Source organism: Rhinolophus sinicus, chromosome 6 (genome assembly GCF_057876585.1).
Source record: "Rhinolophus sinicus isolate RSI-liver-muscle chromosome 6, RSI-T2T, whole genome shotgun sequence".
Classification (NCBI taxonomy): Eukaryota; Metazoa; Chordata; class Mammalia; order Chiroptera; family Rhinolophidae; genus Rhinolophus; species Rhinolophus sinicus.
This window is the reverse complement of record NC_142506.1, coordinates 14,777,256-14,800,737: the sequence shown is the minus strand read 5'-3', so window position 1 is coordinate 14,800,737 and position 23,482 is coordinate 14,777,256. Positions and strand designations below refer to the sequence as shown.

Below are 23,482 nucleotides of genomic sequence, written 5' to 3'. Positions count from 1 at the left end.
AGGTAATCAAATTAAGATGAGGTCATTAGGTTAGACCCTAATCCAATGTGACTGGTGTACTTAAAAAAAAGGAGGACGAGGGAATTTGGAAATAGGGACATATATGTGTGGAAGAAAGACAATATGAAGACATACATGGAGAAGATGGCAATGTGACTGGAGTGCTGCTTCTACGAGCCAAAGTATGCCAAGGATTGTCAGCAAACACAAGAAGCTACAAGATGCAAGGAAGGATTCTCCCCTAGAGCCCTGCTGATGCCTTGATTTCATACTTCTAGTCTCCAGAACTATGAGACAATAAATTTCTGTTGTTTTAAGCCACCCAGTTTTTGGTCTTTGTTACGGCAGTCGTAGGAAATTAATACAATGGCCTTGTGTCCAGGTTTTATTAATACAGAAGAAAGGGACAACGAATAATTTCTGTCATTGACCAGAAAAAGCTGTACAGATATCCTTCAACAAATACTTATCGAGTGCCTACTGCATATGGTGTCCTATGGGCAACCAGTGGTGAGTCAAGCTAATGAGATTCCTGCCCTCTTGGAGCTTCAGGTTTCATGATGAAGCAGGTACTAATTACTCACACAGATATTTAATTATAAACTGTGGTGTGTGTGTATTGGGCAGTAACATGACTGGGTGCAGGACTTGGGGTCTCAGATACAAATTTTGGTAGTTTTGCACATTTCACCCATTTTCAGAATTCCATGATGAAGACTATAAAGTCATGTGCTGAGTCTGTCATTTTGCCTTTAGCTGCAGTCTCTTAATTCCACCCACCATTTTTGCTCTGCCAGATGAAATCAAATATTGTTGTCATTGCAGTTACAGCTATGGTTCTCAGAAGACAGCCAGTGAGAAAAAGTGAAATGATGGAAAGGAAAATGGGAAAACATTCATTTGGCAGGAATTATGGACATTGAGTTGATTGAATGCTTTGTTTTGCACATTCTTGTTCCTCTTCCACTCTTTTCCATCTCAGTAAATATTATTACCATCCTTCCAGTTGTTTGGGCCAGAAATCTACGTAGAAGTCATGCTTACTTTTCTCCTCTCCCTTTAATTCAAGATGCTTCCAAAATGTATCTTGAGTGCATCCATTTTTCTTCATTTCCCCAAATCCAAAGCCTGCCTCTCACCAGTACTACTGGTGACTGTAATTAACCTCACAGCTATTCTTGCAACCTCATAATCCATTCCCCCACGGAGCAGCCAAGGGCACGTTCTGCCACTCTCCTACTTGAGATCCTTCACTGGTTTCACATATCCATTTAGGATAAACTCTAAAATCCTTTCCATGGCCTACACAGCCCCGCATGATTTGACCTCTACCTGTCTTTCAAATCTTCTCTCTGTGCTACTCTCTTCCTTTGCTCATTTCAGTTGTCACCTGTTAGTTCCTCAGACCACTGACTGCTTTCTGTCCATAGGGCTTTTGTACTTGCTGTTCCTTCCTCCTAGAATTCTCTTCTCAAGGCTTTTCACAGCATGGCTACACTTCACCTTACCTGCCTCCTCCTTTTTATGTTGGGTGGAAATCCTTCATAGCATTTCTGTTCCCATCTCATTGGCTGGAATTATGTTACGTGGTCACTTCAAAGGGGGCTGGGAATTTGAATATTTCATTTTCCAACCTTTATTGGGCAAGAGACAGAAAGAGTGGGATGAGGCAAGGTGAATCAAACCTATAGTATCTGCCAGAGCCCCTCATTTCTCTCATATTTATTATTCATGTTTATTATTATTCATGTTTATTATTCATGTTTATTATTTTTTACACATATGTATTTATTTTCTTTTAATCCCTTTAGGACATAGGCTCGATGAGTGCAGGAATTGTCTAATTCTTTAAAAATAATTTGTTTTTTATTGCATGCTCAATAAATGTTTGAGTCAGTAAATTAGTCTCTGTGGCTGGGGATTGTGGTACTCTAGTCTCGGCATTGTCTCTGCTTTACTAGAGTAAAAAAGGCTTGTTAGGGTAGCAGGTATCCAGTGGAATTTTATTCTAGCACCTACCATACCAGTGTCAAGTGCTCAATAATTTTTTTATAGGTGCTCAATAATTTTTTTTTAAAATCTCAGTGAATTGATTCCATTTATTTTTATTCAAGTCTTACTGTTTCTAAGATATTAAATAAACTCTTGGAAGTTGTTTCCCAAAGCCCCATCATTGTATTCTAAGACAGATGGACAAATATACAATGTACTGCAGATGAGCAGCAGCAAGACAATTCACAGGAAAATCCCTGGCATCATGCCTGGTACGAAGTTGGTACTCGTTTTTTATTTCTTAAAAGAATTTGAGCATGTCAGAGGATGTCCAGACCATATTTTATCTCAGTCAGATATAGAGGCAGACAACACTAAACATATTTGCCTGAAAAGGTAATTTTTCCCTTTAATGTTTTTTGGGTACATACCCCTCCTTTCAGAAGATTTATTGGAGAACTTGTGAAAATAGTTCTAAGACAAATTAAAGCAATATTTGTTCAGTGATAGTACATGCTAGGTGCATTATCTCTGTTTTGTCACTTATAATAACAATCCTGGGGCAAAGGCATTTTGTCCATTTTTACAGATGGAAAAAATGAGGTTCAGAGGGGTTCAGAATTTTGCATAACATTAAGACTTTGTATATGAATTGAGACATGCCTGGATCTAGAGCCTGTGCTTTGGAACCATTATTGTATATGTGTGAGACTGATTTTATTAAGAAAGATATAGGCAAAAAAATGCTCTTAATGTCACAGGGGTTTAGACGGTCCCGTGGATAGAAGCATAGTAATGCATTTGGGACCACTCTGCATTGGTTCTCTTGTATTGTTTCACCCTCAAATAGCATAGACCCGAAAGATGGCATTCTTGTGCGTTAAGAAATTCAAATTCATAAAATGTTTAAAAGTGAAAGGACTGAGCTTTGGAAACTGGAAAGAATACATCCTTGTCTCTGAACTTTCTGTATCCCAAAGATTTGAGCAGCCCAAAGCTGTTGATCTCTAGGATGTAATATGAGACTCAGCATTTGAGCTGGGCTCCTGGACGAGTGTTTTCTGTTGGCAGGAAGCCCAACAGCAAGAATCCTAGTTTGTCATAATATCAAGTGGAAATTCTGATGACGTGATTAGGGATAGCCTTCAGCAAAGTCTGTACTAGACATCACGAGACACCGGTTCCACCCACGGCTTTCGAATCTGGTTTTTCCTTAGTCTCTGTTTTTTCTGACACCGGTTCAGATTCTTCTTCTGGTTGAGTACAGTCTTTAGACTTGTCTCTCTTTGCCCTACTGCTTTATTTTCTGCCCCATCTGTCCTTCAGCCCCCATGTGCCAGCGGACTCCTTTCATCAATGCCACTGTGGACCTAGAGTGCAAGATCTACAGACGACCTCCGGTTTGGCAGGGGCCCAAAGATGCTCTGATTCCCACAGGACCGCTCTGGGAGGTGACGGAAGCCTTTGACAATGTTGAATTGTCATTGGTTAGCCTTTATTCTTGGCTCTTATCCAGGATCTTGCATTAGGTAGATTTGTAAAGGAAATATGTTTGAAATTCCCCCATATGTAAATATCTGTTGAAATTCCAACACCAATGGTAGTATTATTTACACTACCAATCATCAAAAATTTAGAGCTGGAAAGATTTTGCTGATTCTTTACATTATTAGAGGGTCATATGCTTCCTTGAGAATCTGGTGACAGCTATGGACCGTCTTCCCAGAGAACAGGTGTGTGTGTGTGTGTGTGTGTGTGTGTGTGTGTGTGTGTGTGTGGCATTGCATAGAGTTTAATACTGTCTGTGGATTATCTATTATCTGAAACTTATGCATGGACCCCAGTATAAGAGTCTTGCAATAAAATTGAAAGAGCAGAAAAGAAAATTAAAAAAAAAAAAAAAAGAATCTCCCAGTCTAAACTCCTCATTTTCTAGCAAAGAAAATAAGGCCCACAGAAGTGAAATGGAAGTCTGGGATAAGTGAGATAACCAGTACTAGGATCTGGTCACTCCTGAGCACGCTGATAAATGAGATGTGTGTAATAGACTAACGTCATTGCTCGGCCCTTTGGGCACCCAATTTTTGTTATTCCCATCTCTCCTCTATCCCACTCCTACCATCGTAGTCATTTCAGTAACTAATATGACCTCGGCTATTTGAGTTCATACATTATGTTCAACTGGTTTTAGCAATAATTAATAGTAATAACAATACCTTGCTTTTGTAAGATGCGTGTCAGAGAATGTTGCCTTTATCATTGTATTCTCACAGCATCCTGAAATAGAGGTGAGTAAATACTAGTAACTCCATTTTACATGTCAGAAAATCAAGACCCAACTCAGTTGTTTGGGGCTAAGTGAAGAATGAATTCAGCCCTTCCTGTGTGGTGAATTCCACTTTAGGGCTACTGGGCTTACATAAAATCCTCATGTTTAAAACAAGCATGTGCAAGAACACAAAGATCCTTGAATGGGCCCAGACCAGTGTTTCTCAACCTTTACTGTACCTCAAAATCACCTGGGAAACACCTAAAAATTACCTGAAGATACAGACTCAGTTGGTCTGGTGTGAAGCCCAGATTTGGGCACTTTTCAGAAACTTCCAGGTGATTTTAATGTGCCGCCGCCAAGAGTGCCAACCCCGTCCCAGACCTCTTAAAAGATGGATGCAACGCTGCATGATCCCTTCATGTTGTTGGATGAGAGGCTGTGCGGATTTTCATGCCTCAGATTCAAACGGAAGGCAGTGTTCCAGAGTTTGATTTTGAAGCACGAGTACATTATGAACGCATTTGGATAGTATACGTTGGGCATTGAGGTATTTCCTTGCAGAGTATCAGTTACAAGCACATTTGGAAATATATTAGCACCAGTTAATGTCAAAATTCACATGGAGCAAAACAAGTAAAGAAGCAGCCCCCAAACCTCAGTCACACCGTCTTCGAGCCCATATTGCTCATGCTTTCATCCTAGCTGCTTTGACTCCTTACAGATGTGCTGTGTGGCATTCGAGAACCCCGCTTCCCCTAACGGCCAGCATAAAACACAGCTCTTGTTCTATGTCCCATGCCGAGGGATGGGATGTCAGGATGGGGTTTCAACCCCATTTGATGGGGAGGCTGCCAGTGCACAGCTGTGGCTTGTTCCCTGGGAAGGTTCCATGGTGTCCTGTTCCCTTTGAGCAGCAGAGGCTTTTTAAAAGAAAAGGATAATTTACTGCCTACTGTCCCAAGGAAAGTTTAAGGCTGGTTTAAGGTGGAGGTCAATTTTGTATTAATTTAAATATACTTTGGGGCTTCAGTTTTCAAAGATGGATGTTTCTGTGCTGAGGAGAAAATGTTTACTTTTTGCCTCCCTCTTCCTCTAGTCCTGTAGCCTCCCAGATGTGGCAGAAATTGTGCTGACTGACGAAAAGTTCGCAGAGCAAGGTTTTAAATGGGGCACTCGTGCTGGTGCTGGAGTGGGGCAGCGACTTGCATAAGTAGGGCCCACAGAGTCCCTCTGCAACGCAGAAGACAAAGCCTCCTCTGTCATGGCCACATGTGACCAGCTGTGGTTACCCCAGTGGGACCACAATGCCCTAACTAAACTGTTTCGGGGGGGGGGGGGCGGCTCCTGCACGTACCCACAGCTGGGGTTGATGAGATCAGGTTCCACTTCACAGAGCCAGAGTCCTCAGGACCAGGCACGCACCATAACTTTGTAGGCCCACAGGTGGCATGACTGTCTCCTGCCTTAGCTGGGTCAGGGGAGGCAGAGTACCATGGGGTACTTAGATCCGTGTAAGCCGGAATCCGGGGCTGCGGGCCCATGTGTGGAACATGACTTATGTGTCTCCAAAGTCATTCTTTCCAAAACCTTCTGATCATGTGGAAATAGGATATATACGGAGAGAAATAGCTGGGGAAAACTACACATTTGTCTACCGTTAGCTGTTTCATTGTGTAGCAACAACTCCGTGCCCAGTGCCCACCGCGTCACTCATCACCTCTGCGTCAGTGACTCCCAAAGTGGACTCTTCTCAGGGCTCTCTCAGAGCTCCAGGCCCGTAGTCCATCTTTTCCTGGGCACCATATTTCATCAGCATGATGTCTTCAAGTCCTTCCTTATCTTTGCCTTGAAGTCGCTTCTCTTATTAATCCTCAGCCTCCATCCTCAAACCTGTCAGCACTATTTGCATATGCAGCAAGCTTCCATTTTTATGCTTCCCTTCGATTCCCACCACTACACCTTGAGTTCTGGCTCTTTCATCCTCTGTGTCAAGCCTGAGTGACTAGTTCCTTTTTTACACTTATTTTAGTGAGTTTGGTGGTGGGTGTGAGATTTCTTCTTGTTAGCGGGGCTGGCAGTTGGGAGGAAGAGCCAGACACAGCCATGGAGAGCAAAGACAAACTGGAAGTTACCAACCCTTCTCTACTTCTCTCACCTTAAAAGAAAGTGAGAATAAATTTTTATCCATCAACATCTCTGCATGTGTATTAATAGCTCCTTTGTTCTACTAATTTCATATCCTCTGGACCCTCAGCAAGTGCCTCAGTTGTTTATGGTTCCCAAACCTTTATTCCTGGTTGGGTGACCCTAGTTTTCTTTCCTAAAGGGTCTAGAATGGAGCTGTAATGGAAACTCAGGAAATAATCTCTAGAAGGCTGTGATCTCATTGGCTGGTGAGAGAGGCTTAAAGTCACTATTGGTCATCAGGGCTGTCCATCAGGGAGAAGAACCCGAGGTCGAGCAGCCCTGAGCCAGGACAGGCTGGAACTCGCCCACGGCAGCTCAGTGTGGGTCTCTCACTGTGTTTAACCATGGTAGCCATGAGTAATGTTTGCTGCTTTACTTCCGCCTTCCAGATAGTATGCTAATTTCTTCCTGTGGTCACCTTGGACCTGGAAATGCATGGGAAAGGGAATCTAGGGCATGTAGTTCTAGCTTAGCCATCACCAAGTTCTACCTTCCTCTTTATATTCATGTTCTTCCTGATATCTGGCCCACAAAATGTCCTCAGTGCCAGTATGAGGAAGGGATGGGGAGAATGAATATAAGATCCATCCAGTAAGGGAGAGGAGAGTAAGGGATAGAGAGCTTTCCTTGAGTATTGTACCTTGTACATGCATATGGAATTATATTACATTCTAGAATCTTCCACCTTTGTCTTTGTAAGCAGGAACTATCTCTTTCTTGTTCCCTCTGACTCCCTGGGGCAGGGACCCAAAAAAATGGATGAAGTGTTTAGGATAGGAATCCTCTGGCTTTTTCTCTCCAAACGTCCGAAAAGAATTAGTTCTAGCAAACTCTAGTTGTGTACGCAAGATGGCTTATTTCAGCTACTTTATAAAAGACAGAAGAAATATGACCAGGCTAAATATGGCCATCTGGAAAACTTTCCTGGAAGCGTTTTTCAATGCCCAAGATGGAAGTCAATTTTCCAGGCTTAGCCTATAAATTAATCACTTTTTTGCACAAAGATTCAGCAAAGGAGCTTGGCCCTGGCTAACAATCCAGTGGTTTGGCATTAGAAGTAAACATTCACAAAGTTGGGAGCTGGCCTAGAGGGTAGACCACTTAATGTAACGTCATGTCTGGAATGTTCCACAGGGATAATGGGGAGAAGGGACCAATTATTGTTGAGTATCTTGTTGGGCACAGGGCTAGTTGCTTAATAGGTGTCATCTCTAATCTTTGTCACAACCCTATGAGCTGGATATTAGTTATATTTTACAGTTCAGGTTGAAAGACTTTGAGTCATAGCCTCTGGCTGTGCAAACTAAATGTCAGAGTCAGGAGCCAAACTAGTCCAGCTCTGTCTGGCTCCAGAACCCTTGGTCTTACCATTGTATCACGGTGCCCTTCAAATGTGTTGAAATTATTTTATTTTTCTGGCCCTCAATTTCGTTGCCTGACTAATCTTGGCAAGATATATTACCAGCTCTGCCAAAAGTTAGATATTTCTCTAGGAATAGAGATATTGGAGGGAACCCCAATCTTCAAATCCTTACAGTTCTCTGGGACTGGTGTGCGAGGTGCCTATACATGACATTCTCCAGAATACGACACGCTGGGCCACTGTTTATTGCTAGACCATGGGAAGTAGAAGGTTTTGTCCCAAGCTTTTTTTTTTTTTTTTAAACTTCTATTTATTTTACGTGTGTTTTTCCAGGACCCATCAGCTCCAAGTCAAGTAGTTGTTTCAATTTAGTTATGGAGGGCGCAGCTCACAGTGGCTCATGTGGGGATCGAACCAGAAACCTTGGTGTTAAGAGCACCACACTCTAACCAACTGAGCTAACCAGCCGCCCCCTGCTCCCAGTCTTTAGCCAACTCAGTGTGAAACTCTCCATCCTCCAGCACAAGTTCTTGAACTGAAACAATCCTGAGTAGCCTGAGTGGGGGCCCCTCTCCCTGGCCTCCAGATTGCGTGCTCCTAGATCCTGAATGTAGCCCGAGGTACTGGTAGAATCAGGAAGGGCTTCTAGAGCAGAAACCGGAGGCGTGGCTCCCTCCCCTGGGGGCACACAGGTTCCATTAGCCTTAGCAAATAATGTCTGAGGTTGCTTAGTCCAGATTTCATCACTCCCATGCTTAATCAGTACTATTTATAATCCTTTCACCTTTCCCACCAAAACTACCGATGAGATGGTGGCCTGCGTGTCTCTGCAAAGTGTGAGCATGCATGCGTGCGTGCACACACACGCACACACTTTGTTCTTAGCCCAGATCAGCGTAGCAGCACCATTTTGGAGGGAGAATAAGGGGAATGAGACCTCGGCGTGCCCTTACAGGTAATATATGAAGAATGCATTGGATTTGTGAAAACAAATAATGCAATTGTTTGACTGATGACCTGTGTGAATGTGTACTGCATCTCATTGAATAATCTATCTTTTAAAACCTTTGATATATTAATTTCACATTTTAGCATAATCTAGAAAAAAAAAAGCACAACAATTTATGGGTGTTAAATGCTCACAGCAAACATTCTAAGGGCAAGCAGCTAATTGGGTTAAAGATTCTTGTGGAGTAAAGAATTTGGGGTCAGGGTGGAAGCCTGACCTTGTGGGGCGTCTTTCAGTTGTAAGCTCCTGTGGGAGTTGATATGTGTGTGTTGAGAATGTGTCTCTTGCTGTTGGAAGCCCCAGTGTGTAATTACTGTAATTCTAAGGAAATTCCTGTATCCATTGTGCAAACCACGTTTGTTTGGGGAGCAGAGGGAATGGGTAGGAGTGAGAATTTGCATGTCTCCTGTGGTATCAAGGCTCCCAGGTGACAGACTTCTTTCCTCCAGCAGTAAAGAAAGTCCATGGAATCTTGTCGTTATTATGGGCAGATGTTGCTTCTCTTCAGTGTCTGAACATTTCTTATTTGGGAAGCTACCAGCTCGAGAGCATGCTGTCTGTCCCTAGCACAAGTAGAGTTCTGGCAGTGGTCCTAGTGTAACCATGAGCTGCCTGTGGGGAGGGGATGTGAACCGCCAGGGAAAGACACAAACCCTCCATTCAGCCTAATCCACGTCTCTAGAGAGAATCCCCAGGAAGGCAAGTGTTCTTCCTAACTTGGGAATCCAAGTATTATGGATTGAACCAGGGTTCCCCATATCTCCCCCTCCTTTAAATGCAGTACCGTCTCACCTTGGCTGGCCCCCTCCCTCACCACCACCACCACCTGAACCAAGTGGACCAAGGGCGAGCCTAGGTCTGAAACAGACCTTTAGTCCATTTTGGCTGGGCAGGCAGGTTCTGTGTGAAACCAGCAGGCACTTTGAATTTCTGCATTTGAAACCAAAATTCTTTAGAGTGGCTTTCTGTTGTTGTTGTTTGATTGTGAAAGAAAGTCCCTCTTCCATATGGTTGGCTTTCCTTCAAGGATCATTGCACAGTCTGTTCTTTGGGGAACCACATCTCCATAGAGCATGCTTCAAATGCATAAAGCTTCGAGGAAGACTGATTCTCTGGAGAGAGAATCCTGTGTTTGTCCAAGAACTGGATCTCTGCCTCCTCCCACAGCAGTCACACCCCCGCCAGTTGCATATTTGGTGGAGAGGTTTATGGAACTGAACCGTCAGCTGCAAATTTTCTTTTCTTTTTTTTCCAAGAACAGTTTTCTGCTATGAGGGCTATTAATGCACTAAACATAGACATACAATTTATTTACTAGAGCACCGTCCAAAACGCCTCAGTAGTACCTTGCTGGATGAGGACATTTTTGTAAACATAATGCGTTCTGTAGATGTAAGGAATTCATTCTATAGATGGAATTAGCACATCTTCTCTCAGCTTCTGTCTCTGTCTAATATTTTGGTGAAGGACCATCCATGAGTCTGGTTACATTGTACAACTCCTTCCATTCTGATGCAGCTGTTAAAGTGAGTATCTTATGGACAGATGCAGAGATTCCTTACCCAAACTCCACTGCTCTGTTTATTTTAGAATTATGTTGATATTTTATAGTGGCTTTGGAATCTCTGTCTTTGTGGGATACTCTTGGATTGGGAAAAACTGTCCCTTATCACCCTGTATTTTTTTTTTTTTTTCAGTTTTTTGTTTTTTTTTTTTATCAGAATGGATAACTCCAACTTGAGATGTATTTCCATTTCCCATACCACCAGAACCCAGACTGGCTTTCCTGGGTATAGACTCATACAATGGCCGTCTCTCTTTCGACAGTCTGCATTCACTGGGTTGTTTGAAGCGGAGAGATTGTGCAGGAAAAAGGACAGAAGAGAAAAGCCAATATGTATTTAACACACTGGTATTAAGCACTGGGCTTAGTACTTAATCAGATTTGATCCTCATAATAAACTCGATCCCCATTTTACAGATGCATGAAGTGTAACTCAGAGAACGCGTAACTTGCCCAAAGTCACATAACTAGGAAGTTATAAAGGTCAGTTACAACTATTTGTATTGCACTCAGTAAAAAATGTACAAGTTATTTATGTACATCTCAAACTATTACAAAGTGAACTACTAGGGAAACTACTGCCCGGGAATTCCAGGACTGTAGATTAGTTGTCTACTTCTGAAATTTCTATAAATAAACCATGTTGTCATAATATATTAGATACGTATCTAGGAGTGGAATTACTGGGTCATAGGTTATGCGTATGTATTACATGGGTTATGCCTAATTGTTCTATTCTTTTTTTTTTTAAGATTTTTTTTTATTGGGGGAGGGGAACAGGACTTTATTGGGGAACAGTGTGTACTTCCAGGACTATTTCCACGTCAAGTTGTTGTCCTTTCAATCTTAGTTATGGAGGGTGCTGTTCAGCTTCAAGTTGTTGTCCTTTCAGTCTTAGTTGTGGAGGGTGCAGCTCAGCTCCAGGTCCAGTTGCCATTGCTAGTTGCAGGGGGCACAGCCCACCATCCTTTGCAGGACTCAAGGAGTTGAACCAGCGACCTTGTGGTTGAGAGCCCACTGGCCCATGTGGGAATTGAACCTGCAGTCTTCGGAGTTAGGAGTACAGAGCTCTAACCACCTGAGCCACTGGGCCGGCCCCTAATTGTTCTTTTCTTTACTGAAAATGGAGCAGAATACTCTCCAACTATTATTATTGAATTATCTATTTTGCTCTTGAATTCTGTGAATTTTGCTTCATGTATTTTGGTTTTTGGTTTTTTTTCTTGTTGTTAGGTATGTATGTCGGCTTCATGTGTTTACAATTTTTGTATCTTCTTGATGGATCAAACCTTTTATCATTATAAAATATCCCTGTTTCCTGCAGTGCTGCCTTTGTCATAAGTTAAGTGCCCAACACTACATAAGTGTCTTAATAGAATACAGCTTTACAGTAAGTCCTTTAGACTTTTGTTGTTGTTGTTTATGTGCCTGAAACACAGTACATGAGAGAGACTCTCGTCTTACATTCTTTCATTTGTTTGGTTCTGTATTTCAGTTTACATATCTAAAAATAATGTCTCCTTTGCGTATTTAACATAAGCAAACTCCTGGCCCGGTTTTGGCATGTAAGTAACCAGTAAACTAATGTTATTGTTCATAGACATTTCAATCACTAATAAATAGAAGGGTTTGGTTAGTTAGTTAGTTTGTTTTTTTTGGCATAGAATTTTAGAGCTGATAGGTGCTTTAAAGTCCATAATAAATATAATTTTTTTTCAGCTAAATTTATCAGATGAGGAACTAATGCTGGGAGAAGCAAAGTAATGTTTAAAGTGACTCAGCTCCCTGGCTGCAGAGCTGAGACTAGAACTTCCTTCCTGGTCCTTTCTCCATTATTCTGCTTAATTTTACCCTTGGGGACATTCTCACTGGGGAGGGAGGAAGGAAGGATAGAATCCCTGGAGAAAAACTTCTTAGAAAATCCATGTTTGCTGTGGATAAACTAAGCTTTATAGGCAAACGAACGGTGCCTCGCATTGAGCCTGGTAACACCTGTGCTGTGCCAATCAACTGGTGCCAACATTCTCACGTACCCACAGAAGACTTATGAGCATATTGACTCTTCTGCCATCCTGTTTCTATTGGGAAGCAAAGATTGCACAGTGAAAAAGGAATGTGAGTGGAATAGGTGATGCTAGTTAGCGGCACAGCTTAGGTAATGCGTTCACTGTGACAAATGGTATGGTTTGGGGCTTGCCGGTGGAATTATATGTGGTGTTGTTACCAAGGGTGATTGTGCATCCTACATTCATGTTATGTCTTTCCTCCTGGAATCTTTCAAATCTTCATCCAGGAGTCATTAATCATTACCGCACTCTACCAGAAGACAGGAGCTACCTACAGTGAGAGGGACCTTCCTGCTTCTCCGCCAGGTTATAAAGGAACATGGTTAGTTAAACTCGGGTTGAGGATAAGAAGAGTATCGATGTATATATACTCCTGTTGGGGGTGGCCCAGATCTGAAGATTAGCCCGAGTTACTCTTCAAAGAGTGAAAAGGCCTCTTCCCTACCACTCCCCATCATTTTCTTTCCTGATGACGATGGTGATGGTGACCAAGTGAGCGTTATTCCATTTTCAAGGATGGTAGAAGGAAAATAACAACTACAATATTCTTAAAAATATTCACTATGTGTGGGTGCTTAGCTACCAGGGTGAGGTGTTGATTCATGGGTATCAGTGTCAATTTTAGGGGAGGAGCTGATGACCTGTTACTGGGAGGTAGGGTAGCCTATGGCTTAAGTGTTGGAATTTGGAGTAAAAATCTTAGTTCTGCCCCTTACTAGCTCTGGTTACTTTGCTTCTCTGAATCTGGATCCTTGACTGTGAAATAGAAATAAATAATAATAATAGTACCGGCTGCATAGGGTACGTTGGGAAATTTAAATGAGATTACGCATGTAAAGAACTTCGGAAAAATGTTAGGTCTTCCTATTACCTGTTAGAGTTCCACCCGTGCTAACTGACAAGTTGTGGCCTAAGAAACGATCTGGCTGTACACCTTCAACTTACACAATATTATATGTCAATTATATCTCGGTAAAGCTGGGGATAAAAAGAAGTCATATAATCACACACACACACACACACACACACACACACACACACACAAAATAAGCAGTTACAGGAATGGCTAACTCTGTCTTGTTAATTGTTTTGTTATTTTCAGGGAAGCAACCTTAACGTTTAAGCTTTCTTTCTCTTTCAAGATGAGAGAGAGAGAGAGAGAGAGAGAGAGAGAGAGAGAGAGAGAGAGAGAGAGAGAGAGAGAGAATCATTCACATGAACGCAGCTATTTCAGGGATGCAAGTGTCTTGATAAATACAGATTTCTGTGGCAGTGAGAAGACACGTAATCTTAGGTATACTGTTCCTCCCCAACCCACTCCCACTTTGGATGAAACAATTGAATAATTGTGATGGCACTCCAGCCACGCAAAAATCAGTCACAAACTTGATATTTGAAAAATGAGTGTGTGTGTGTGTGTTTGTGTGCGTGTGCACATATGCAGGCAGAGATCTATGCACTGCTGACATCAAGCCTCTTCCCTTTAATTTTTTTAATAACAGCTTTGTTGAGATATAATTTACATACCATACCATTCACTCATGTACAGTATACGATTCACTGTTTTTTGATGTATTCACAGGGTTATGCAACTATCACCACAACCATCCCCCCTAAAAGATACCCTGTACTCATTAGCAGTCGACCCCCATACCTCCCCCACTCCCCAGCCCTAGGAGACCACTAATCCACTGTCTGTCTCTGTGCATTTGTCTATTCTGGACATTTCATATAAATGGATCATACAATATGTGGTCTATTGTGACTGGCTTCTTTCACTGAGCATACCATTTTCAAGGTGCATCCAGGTTGTAACATGTAATTTGTTCTACTTTATTGCTGACTAATACTCCATTTTGTGGATATACCAAATTTTATTTGTCCTGTCATCAGTTGAGGGTCATTTGGGGTCCTTCAGTTCCTGAAGCACAAGCATCCCTCCAGCAGCCCCAGATCAGGACCACAGACACAATTTTCTGTCAACTAGGTATAAGAAATACAGGAAGTGATAAGAAATGAGAGAACATGTGCTCATCTAGAAAGGGTAGCCCCTTTTCAGCCACTGCCACGTGCCCATCCAGGCAGGCATGGTGTTGTTAGATCTTCAGACTGTTCCAGGGAGACCAGAATCTGGATTTTTAATGTTAACATTCCCTAACTTTTCAATGTTGGTCAATTAAACAAACGCTCTATGGTAGAGATAGAATACAGTTCTGGTTGAGACTAAATGCTAAAGGTGACCCTTGAGTGATGCAGAAACACATCTCATTTTCGGGAGCCTGTGAAGGGTGAGCTGGAGTGTGAGATCACCCGGCAACTTTTATCCTCTCATTTGGCAACACAAAAAAGGCTGTTCCTCTTTTTGGAAGAAAGGAGGACCCAGGTCTAAAGCTAATGCTTTAGATCAGGAGGAGAGTATAATGCCTCTCCTTCTTTGTGTCATGAGTATGCTGGAGTAAAAAAAATAACAAAAGACCAGCTAATGTCTTCATTAAATTGGTGCTAAATTGTCCTGTAAATTGCTTGTGTCTGACTTCAGGGTGGATTATGACTTGTTAGCGTGACTTTAATTATGACTGTGACTCCCATCATGGTTGAGAACAGCGGATTCTGTACAAAATGTTCCCTGAATCCACGAGGACAGATTTGTGGAAATGGGAAAGGAGACACAGCGATCATATACTCTCCTTATGTCCAAAGATGTCATAGTAATGGAAAATATTGAGCTTTATGACAACAGCAAGTGTCTATGGAGTAAATAACCACTCTGCTTGTCACTGGCCACTTTCCACTTTGTTTTGCATGGGACCATGAAGTAAGTTAGTATTTTTAAAGGCACAGAAGTTTACAGAACCCTGCTTGATATTTGCAGAGGTTTTAAATTAATTATCTAATTGAAACTTTTGAGGATAACCTTGTTTTATAAACGATGCTGTTGAGACATAGGGGAAGAAAAATGACTTGATTAGGGTCATCCAGCAAAGGGGACGAGGAAGTAAACCCCTATGATTAGATTCTGCATCCCACATCTTTCCCACATATACACAGCTGCTTTTTTAATACTTTCCAGTTTTGGTAATAGGTATAGTATTTTTAGACTTAAAATGCAATATTTTGTTTTATTTTACATATTATATTTCATATTTACATTATATATTATAATAATGCAGTGTTTGAGTTTGTATTGATACTACTCAGAAAACAATAAAGGGAAATAATAGTGGTTTTCAGGGGTTTTCGTATTTTCACATTCTTTGAGTTGTTGATTAACTAACATTAATTAGCTAATCAATTAATAATTGGGAGCAAGTGTGCACATGAGTTACTCAGGCATTATACTTAAAGAAATATGATAATGGGAACAGCAGAACAATAGATACGGGAGACATTAAGACATGGGAGACCCTCCAGCTAACCCTTCCCAGGCTCCCAATGATGAGATGTGTTTCTACATCACTCAAGGATCACCGTTAGCATTCAATCTCAACCAGAATTGTATTCTATCTCTACTATACAGTGTTTATTTATTTACTTGACCAACATTTAAAAGTTAGGAAAATGTAACATTAAAATCTCAATCAAACTATCTCCTGTCCCTCCCTTCTCCCTACTTTGTCTCACTTCTTCCCTTTTGTCTTCTTTTCTTTCCTCCTTTTTATTTTCTTATTTTCCCAGTAAGTGAAGGGATACTTTATAAGAAGCCAAGAAACCCTTCAGGCTCAATCCTAATTGTGCTTTTTGGCTTCTTACATGTACTCATTCAATTCATTCAACAATGAATATTTGTTGAGTACTTCATCGGTTTCCTATGGCTGCTGTAACAAATCAACACAAACGTGTTGGCTTAAAACAATGCAAATTTATTATCTTATGGTTCTGGAGTCAATCAGAAGTCTAAAATCAAGGTGTCAGCAGGTCTGCATTGCTTCTGGAGGTTCTGAGGGCAGAATCCCTTTCCTTGCCTTTTTCAGCTTCTAGACATCAGTTACATTCCTTGGTACCTGGCCTCTTCCTTGTATCTCTCCAACCTTTTGCTTCTGTTGTCACATCTCCTTTGACTTTCTTGTCTCCCTTTTATAAGGACCTCTGTGATGACATTGGGCCCACGTGGATAACCCAGGATAATTTCCCTATGTTAAAATCGCTCATTAGCACCCCAATTCCATCTGCAAGTTTAATTCCCCATTGCCACATGAACTAATATATTCACAGGTTCTGGGGATTAGGACATGAACATCTTTGGGAATTGGGAATATTATTGAGCCTACCATAAGTACCTGCTATGTGCCAGGCACTGTATAGATTTATATTCTGTTGGATTGTGTTTTGCTCTTATCACTGACAGCAAGAGATCCATGTGTCTCTGCGTTTTTCTATTTGAGTGACATAAACAAATCACTCATATCAAATGTCCACCTCTTCAGACACACAACCAATATATCATCTGTTCATTTGTGTCAGTTAAATGGAAAGTACCCAACATCTGATGCCACCACCAACCTCAAGAGAAGTACTTCCATTTGGGACAGTAGGTATGGGTCAGTTTCAAGTTCCTATGCAGAGTGGCATCTCATTATTGAATGATGCCTTTTTACTATCGTGTTGTAATTCTCCTGTCACAGGTTAACTAACACTGACTTAGCCTAAACATTGAGCTCTGTTGGCTGCATCCTTTTTGTACGGATGAGAAATACGGAAATGTGTGGAGTTTATCAGCTGGGACACTTTGACAAGTGACAGGAGACATTATTAATAATTATGCAGGTCTGAAAGAGGACTGTCCTGGGAATACCAGGTCATAGGGTCTCCCTGTACATTGGGTCCAAATGAATAATAACAACCATAAATATTGTGACTATGAAAATGTATATTGAGTACCTCATAGGTTTAGAGCACTATACTATAGAAGCTTTATACACTTTACCTCATTTAGTTTTTCCAACAATGTTAGAGGTGATATTATTGTTGTTGTTATTATTATTAATCATCCTTATTTTAAAATTAAGGAAAATAAAGCTCAGAAATGTAAATACCTAGCTTAAGCTAGTAAGTTGCTGAGTTAGGATTTAAACCCAATTTTGTAAAATGTGACGACAAATGCTTTTCCCATTATGTTGCCTTCCAGAAAAAGTGTAGTCTCTTGGAAATTACTAAATTGCAGTTGTCTGCTAGGTATGGTGGGGTATTTTAAGAATGATGTTACCTGTTACAACTACCCAGTGTCTTTATTAGAGGTCTGTGAAAAACCAGGAGCTATAATAGATGCTTTTTCTTTGTCTTTCCTTTAGGTCTGTCAGTTTGTCGTCTCTGTAAATGGGCTCAACGTGTTGCATGTAGACTATCGGACCGTGAGCAATCTGATTCTGACGGGCCCACGGACGATTGTCATGGAAGTCATGGAGGAGTTAGAGTGCTGAGGAGGTGGACCACCCTTTGAGTGGGCTTAGGATGAGCAAAGCCAAAACAACACAAAGCAATGCAACGAGAAGACTTCCATACAAATATTTTCTTCATACATACACATCTTCATTCAAGTTTCTTACGCTGTGTGAATGTAAAAGAACCTGATAAAACATCTTAAAAACAACAACTTATGTCAGTGTAGAAAAAAATTAGAGAAACAGAATTTTCTTACTTGGTAGAATTGCCTTACTTGATTTCTATTTGTAGTTCTCATCCACTGTTTTTTTAATCTTAGTTTGCAGAAAGTTGTTGAAATGCTTCTCTAGCCAAAACAGCAACATGCTAAAATCCCCTTCGTTGGAAACAATAAAGTAGTTTTTAGACTCTAGATTGTATTCTCACCAAAATGAGCATTGAACCGTGTATTAGAGGATGTAGTTTCACTGAGCTTCAAATTAAAGCAACATTCAAAGAAATAATACCTGTTAATTAGCATTTTGAAGAAGGTTCAAAAACATTCAAGTACTTAAAAGCAAGTAAAAAGTGGCTTTTCCTTAATTCCTATCCTTCATGTCAACTTCTAACTGATGTTTCAACTATGGCATTAGTTAAAAAACAAAAACTTTGGGATGATATGTGTAGGTAAATAGGGAGATACTACTTAAAATTGTTTGCTTTGCGTTCTCTATCAGCGCCTAAATCCGTTTTGCTCTATCAGTTGGCTACAGTGGCTTTCTAAGATCACTGCTGAATATGTTGAATGTCAAAACATAGAAGTAGGTTTATATGTATATAATTCAATCAATCCTCTGGCAAGATTTCACTTTGAAGTCCTCCCTTTTTAAGTGAAGCATTCTAGAACTTGGTCTACATTTGATAAAACTTGAAAGTAAATTGCCTTATTGGCCTGAATTTTTGCTAACTTTCTAGTGTAGCATATTCTAAGGACATGACATGCTGCTTATTTGGTGGGATTATTTTTTCACCAGTACCACCGTCTTGTGGTGGTGTAACTTTTCAGCTCAGTTGTGTATATGCATGTTTCTTTTCTTTTCTTTTTTTTTTTCCTGATCTAGAAGAGAATGCATTTGGAGGTTTGATGTATAGAGGAAATTCCTCAAAGTGCCAAATTAGGGAGTCAGGGAATGCTAAATTCCCCTAATTTCATGTAATGTATTCTGAACGACAAGGTTACTTTCTTATATATTAACAAAATAAGAGGAATGTTGTACCTCAGCCATTTTTTTGTGATTGTGTGTGTGTGTGTGTGTGTGTGTGTGTGTGTGTGTGTTTCCTGGTAATCCAACTTTTCTGATCTGTAGCTTTAGTCAGAGAATAGGATTTCGAAGTAATATAGAATGTCTAATAGTAATACTGTCGATCTACATTTGAGGAATATTATTTCTCTATATGTATTATTGTATGTGCATTTGTACTGTATACCAGTCTCTGTGCCACAGCACTTAGCATATATGATCTCTTTTAATCCTCATCACAACCCTGCAAGGTAGGTATTGTCATCCTCACCTTTTGGTTGTGGAAACTAAGTCTGAGCAAGTTTAATAATGGTGTCTAAGTTCACACAGCTGCAAGAACTGCTAAGTGACATAGCCTGGATTCAAACATGGATTTACTTAATACTGAAGGCCATGTTACCCACCTGCCCGAAGCCTGTCCAGTTTGAGAGACCTTCTGTTGAGGGCTGACTCTGTACCAGGTGCCGTGCTAAAACTATACACTGCTTATTCTTATTGACCTGTGAGGTCAATGTCATTATCCTCATTTTACAACTGAGGAAACTGACTCTAAAGAGGTTAGTCTTACGCCAAGGCCCCACAACTAGTGGGTGGGAGTCTTTACCATTCGACTTTAAAATATTTTTATAACATCTTTAAAAGATGAGTCTTAAATGCCTTCTGTCCCCAGATACCCATTAATGAACAAAAGAAGAAGGACCACCTTCAGGAGATGGCATGTCCTTCTTGCCTACTACTTGTACGAGTAAACCCTGGCATTAGCATCACTTCCCTTTAGCCAATTTAAGCACCAGAGAAGTGTCTGGCTTTATTTACTCCACACATCCTCTTGCCTGTGAATTTTCTTTGATTCAGAGGCTTTGGTCAAATGAATACCAAGGTGAAGGAAGGGAGGGCATGAGGAAGAGAAGAAAGAAGGAAGGGACTGTTTGCTCCTTTGACTCCCATCACCCTCCGTTTAAAGGCCAAATGCTAGAGAATTCTACTAAAGGCCAAGAGAGCTTTACCTTAGCTACACCTCCATCCCACCCCTGACATCCTCACACTGTAATTAAAGTGAATGTTCCCACTCCCCTAGGGGTCCCATCTAGCTCCCGCCAGCCTTTGCACATGCATTTTCTCTTCCCTGGAATATCCTTCTTTCTTCTTCTTTGCCTGGAAAAATCTATCTCATTAACTGCCCTTAGATATTATCTTTTCTAAGAAATCTTTATCAGCTCCCTAGTTCTGGGATTGATGCCTCTTCTCTAAATTCCCATGGACCCTATGTACCTCCTATAATTACAACACTGATGACATTTACTTGTCCCATTACATGTCTGTCTGCCTAACTGTACTCTAATCACCTGCAGAAGAAGACTCTGTCTTGTTGCCCAGGTATTCCCTTCACCTAGCACAGTTCCTGACACAGAGTAGTATGTCAGCTATCCATTGCTATCCAGTGAACCACCCACAAACATGGCTTATAACAAAGTTTATTTACTCATTACACCATGGGTTGGCTCTGCTGGGATGTCCAGCCACGGCTCCATGTGTTGCAGTGGGGTTCACACATATATTTGTGGTCAGTGAGCAGGTTGATTGGGGGCTGGCAGATCTTGGATCTCTCCTTGTGGCTTCATATGACACAGTTGGCTGGGGCTGTTGGCTGGGGTGCCTCAGTTCCGCTCCCTGTGGCCTTTCCCCGTAGTTAGCCCAGGCTTCCTCATTAGGCCTCATGAGATCAAAGAGGGTAAGAATGGAAACTACATGACCTTTTGTGGACTTGGTTGGAAGTCACACATTGTCACTTGCATAGCATTTTGTTGGCCAAAGCAAGTCACAAAACTAGGCCTGAATCAAAAGGTAGGGAAACAGGCTTTACCTATTGATTGGAGGAGCTGCAAAGAATTTGTGGCTGTTTTTAATCCACCACGAGTAGGTATTCGCTATCTTTTAAATAAAGGACAAAGAAGTCACCTAGTTATTGAAAGGCTTTAGCTATCCAGATGCAAATTACTGATCAACCATTAGGTAGAAGTGTAATACTGTGAATAAAGCTCAGTGCCTAATGATAACTTCAAAAATCAGAAAATGCTAAAATGCTAGATAGTAGGTACTACATGGAGTCATGGAGAATGTAGTTTGTTCTTTGCAGCTGCTGATGAGGAAACAGGTGTGGAATCACCAGGTGGCATGTCCAAACTCATGAAGCTTGTTGGGTCCAGGGCCTGAGCCAAATGCCAGTCTTCTACCCCACCCCCACCCACCCCAGTCCTATATCCTTCACAATCTAGACTTCTGCAGTACAGGGTAATTTGGTAAAAACAGGCCCTTGGCCTGGGGGTACTATTAAAATGCAAATGGTGCCATGTATACATGAAGGTGAAGGGTATACATTTTAAATAACTCAGGACTTGGGTTGTTATATGATTAAATAAGTATTTTGTGTGATATTTTGACAGCTGAACTGCTTTAACATTGAGAGAACCTATCCCTAAATGTAACTCCAAGAATTTCTCGAAATTAGCAGTAAGCAGTATTTCTAAGAGCTTTTATTTCATATGTGTGTCTGTGTGTAGCAGTGTATTGTGTGAGAGGTTTCATTCATTGAGAATCCATGAAATGGCTTTCTTTGTACCCAGAGGAAACACTTTTGAGTTTTTAGGTGTTGTGTAATGTGTTCAGGTTTTTGTGAGGAAGACGGAAATAATTGTTGTTGTTTTTTTCTTCATTAGCACAGTATATGGTGTCAGTGCAAATTTGAAATCCCATGTTTATTAATGCTGCTGTAGAGAGAAAAATGCAATTGACATTTGGGTTGGTCCTATTGTCTGATGTTTTCTTATTAAACTCTGTTAAATAACTGTATAAATTGATAAGGGGACTAGTTGAGAAATGATGGATAACATGAAGACAATATCCATGTCTGAGTAGATTAGATGTGATCAACTTCACACTGTCTTATAAAAAGGTGAATGTGTTGGAGTGGTAGCAGTTAATCATGTAAAAATCATTGCTTTCAGTTCAAAATGGAGTCTCACATTTTCATATACTCATTCCTTTCAAATATGCTGTGAAAATAATCCACTTTCAAGACCTATTTTAAATCAGTGATATTAACTATCCTCTCATAGTGAGTAGTAATCCTGTATCATTTGATTATAGATGATCAAAATAACTCTTTTCAGTTTTGCTAATTGGTTAGAGTCTACTGATACCAGTGACCATGGTTTTCTCATTTAAGGCAGAATTTCAGGTATGTTTTTCCTCAGTTTAATACCAAAAGGGAAAACCTACAGTGTATCAACATGAGGGTCATCATCAACGTTAACACATTGTATTATCAAATGCACTAATATGTGTACTTAATATATATGTTTATTTTAAAATTAGGTTGAAATTTATGTTCTCCCTTTCTTCAAAATTATAGCATAATGCTAAAATTAGAAGATGAAAATAGAATACCATGAAATAAATGTTAATTTTGTTTTAAAAAAATGACTTTATTTCAGCTTTTCCTGTCTTTTAGAACAAATTAGCTATTTTTTATCCAAAGAAAGGGTTGCATTATAAAGCTGATCTACTACTAACCTATCAGAGAAAACACATGGGATCCATCTCTAATTCTCTAATGTAGCCAAAAGTGCCATTTGTAAAACTACTTGATGATGGATGTTTTCTGAAGCTCTTTTGCCTGGGGAAAAAAAAAAAAAGTGCATTAAAAAGCTTTTTCTGTACAGTATTTGAGTTGGAATCATTTTCTCCCTACACAGCCCAGTATTGATGAGTGTTATGGAATAGTCTATATGGAAAATGCCATATGGTTGTTTACTACTCTGGGAGAATGGTAGTATTTTTATTTTCAACTAATTAGTAAATCAGTTACATAATCCAGCACGTGTAGGGAGCAGGGTAAAGTATGGGGATGACTGGTTATTTGTATTAACCAAATAGTAACCAAAAGAACTGTATGTTTTTTTTCTCATGTATTCATTTATTCACTCATTTATTCATTCAAGAAACCTCACTGAAGATTTGTTTTTGGCTGGACACTGTACATACGCTCTGGGAATACACAACTGAATAGACTTGACCCTGAATCCATCTCATCCTTTAAGAGTCACCTTTGAGTCTATCCCCTACAAATCTCTCCATGCAGAGGGAGGAATGTGAAATAATGGTGTTGAAGCATGTGATTGAATGCTGAAACCACCACCCAACCCAAGAACCAGAACACTTGACAACACTTACATTTAACTGTATTCTCCTTCCCAATCCTTCCCCCACTTTGCCTTACCCAAGGTAACCATACTGGTGAATGTTGAATTGGAACCATTCTCTTGTTCTTTTAATAATTGTTCTTAATAATTATTTAGGGTTTTGTTTTT

The 23,482-nt window shown here is 40.5% G+C and overlaps 1 protein-coding gene across 1 annotated transcript in view; it reads left to right on the top strand.

The window, feature by feature from the left end:
- Window positions 1-22,836, top strand: part of DEPTOR (DEP domain containing MTOR interacting protein) — a 137,514-nt gene extending 114,678 nt beyond the window's left edge. The window contains exon 9 of the mRNA XM_088798965.1: window positions 17,742-22,836. Within this exon, the coding sequence (XP_088655091.1) occupies window positions 17,742-17,870 (129 nt within the window). The 3' untranslated portion in view covers window positions 17,871-22,836. The remainder of the gene's footprint in view (window positions 1-17,741) is intronic.
- Window positions 22,837-23,482: the final 646 nt, after the last annotated feature.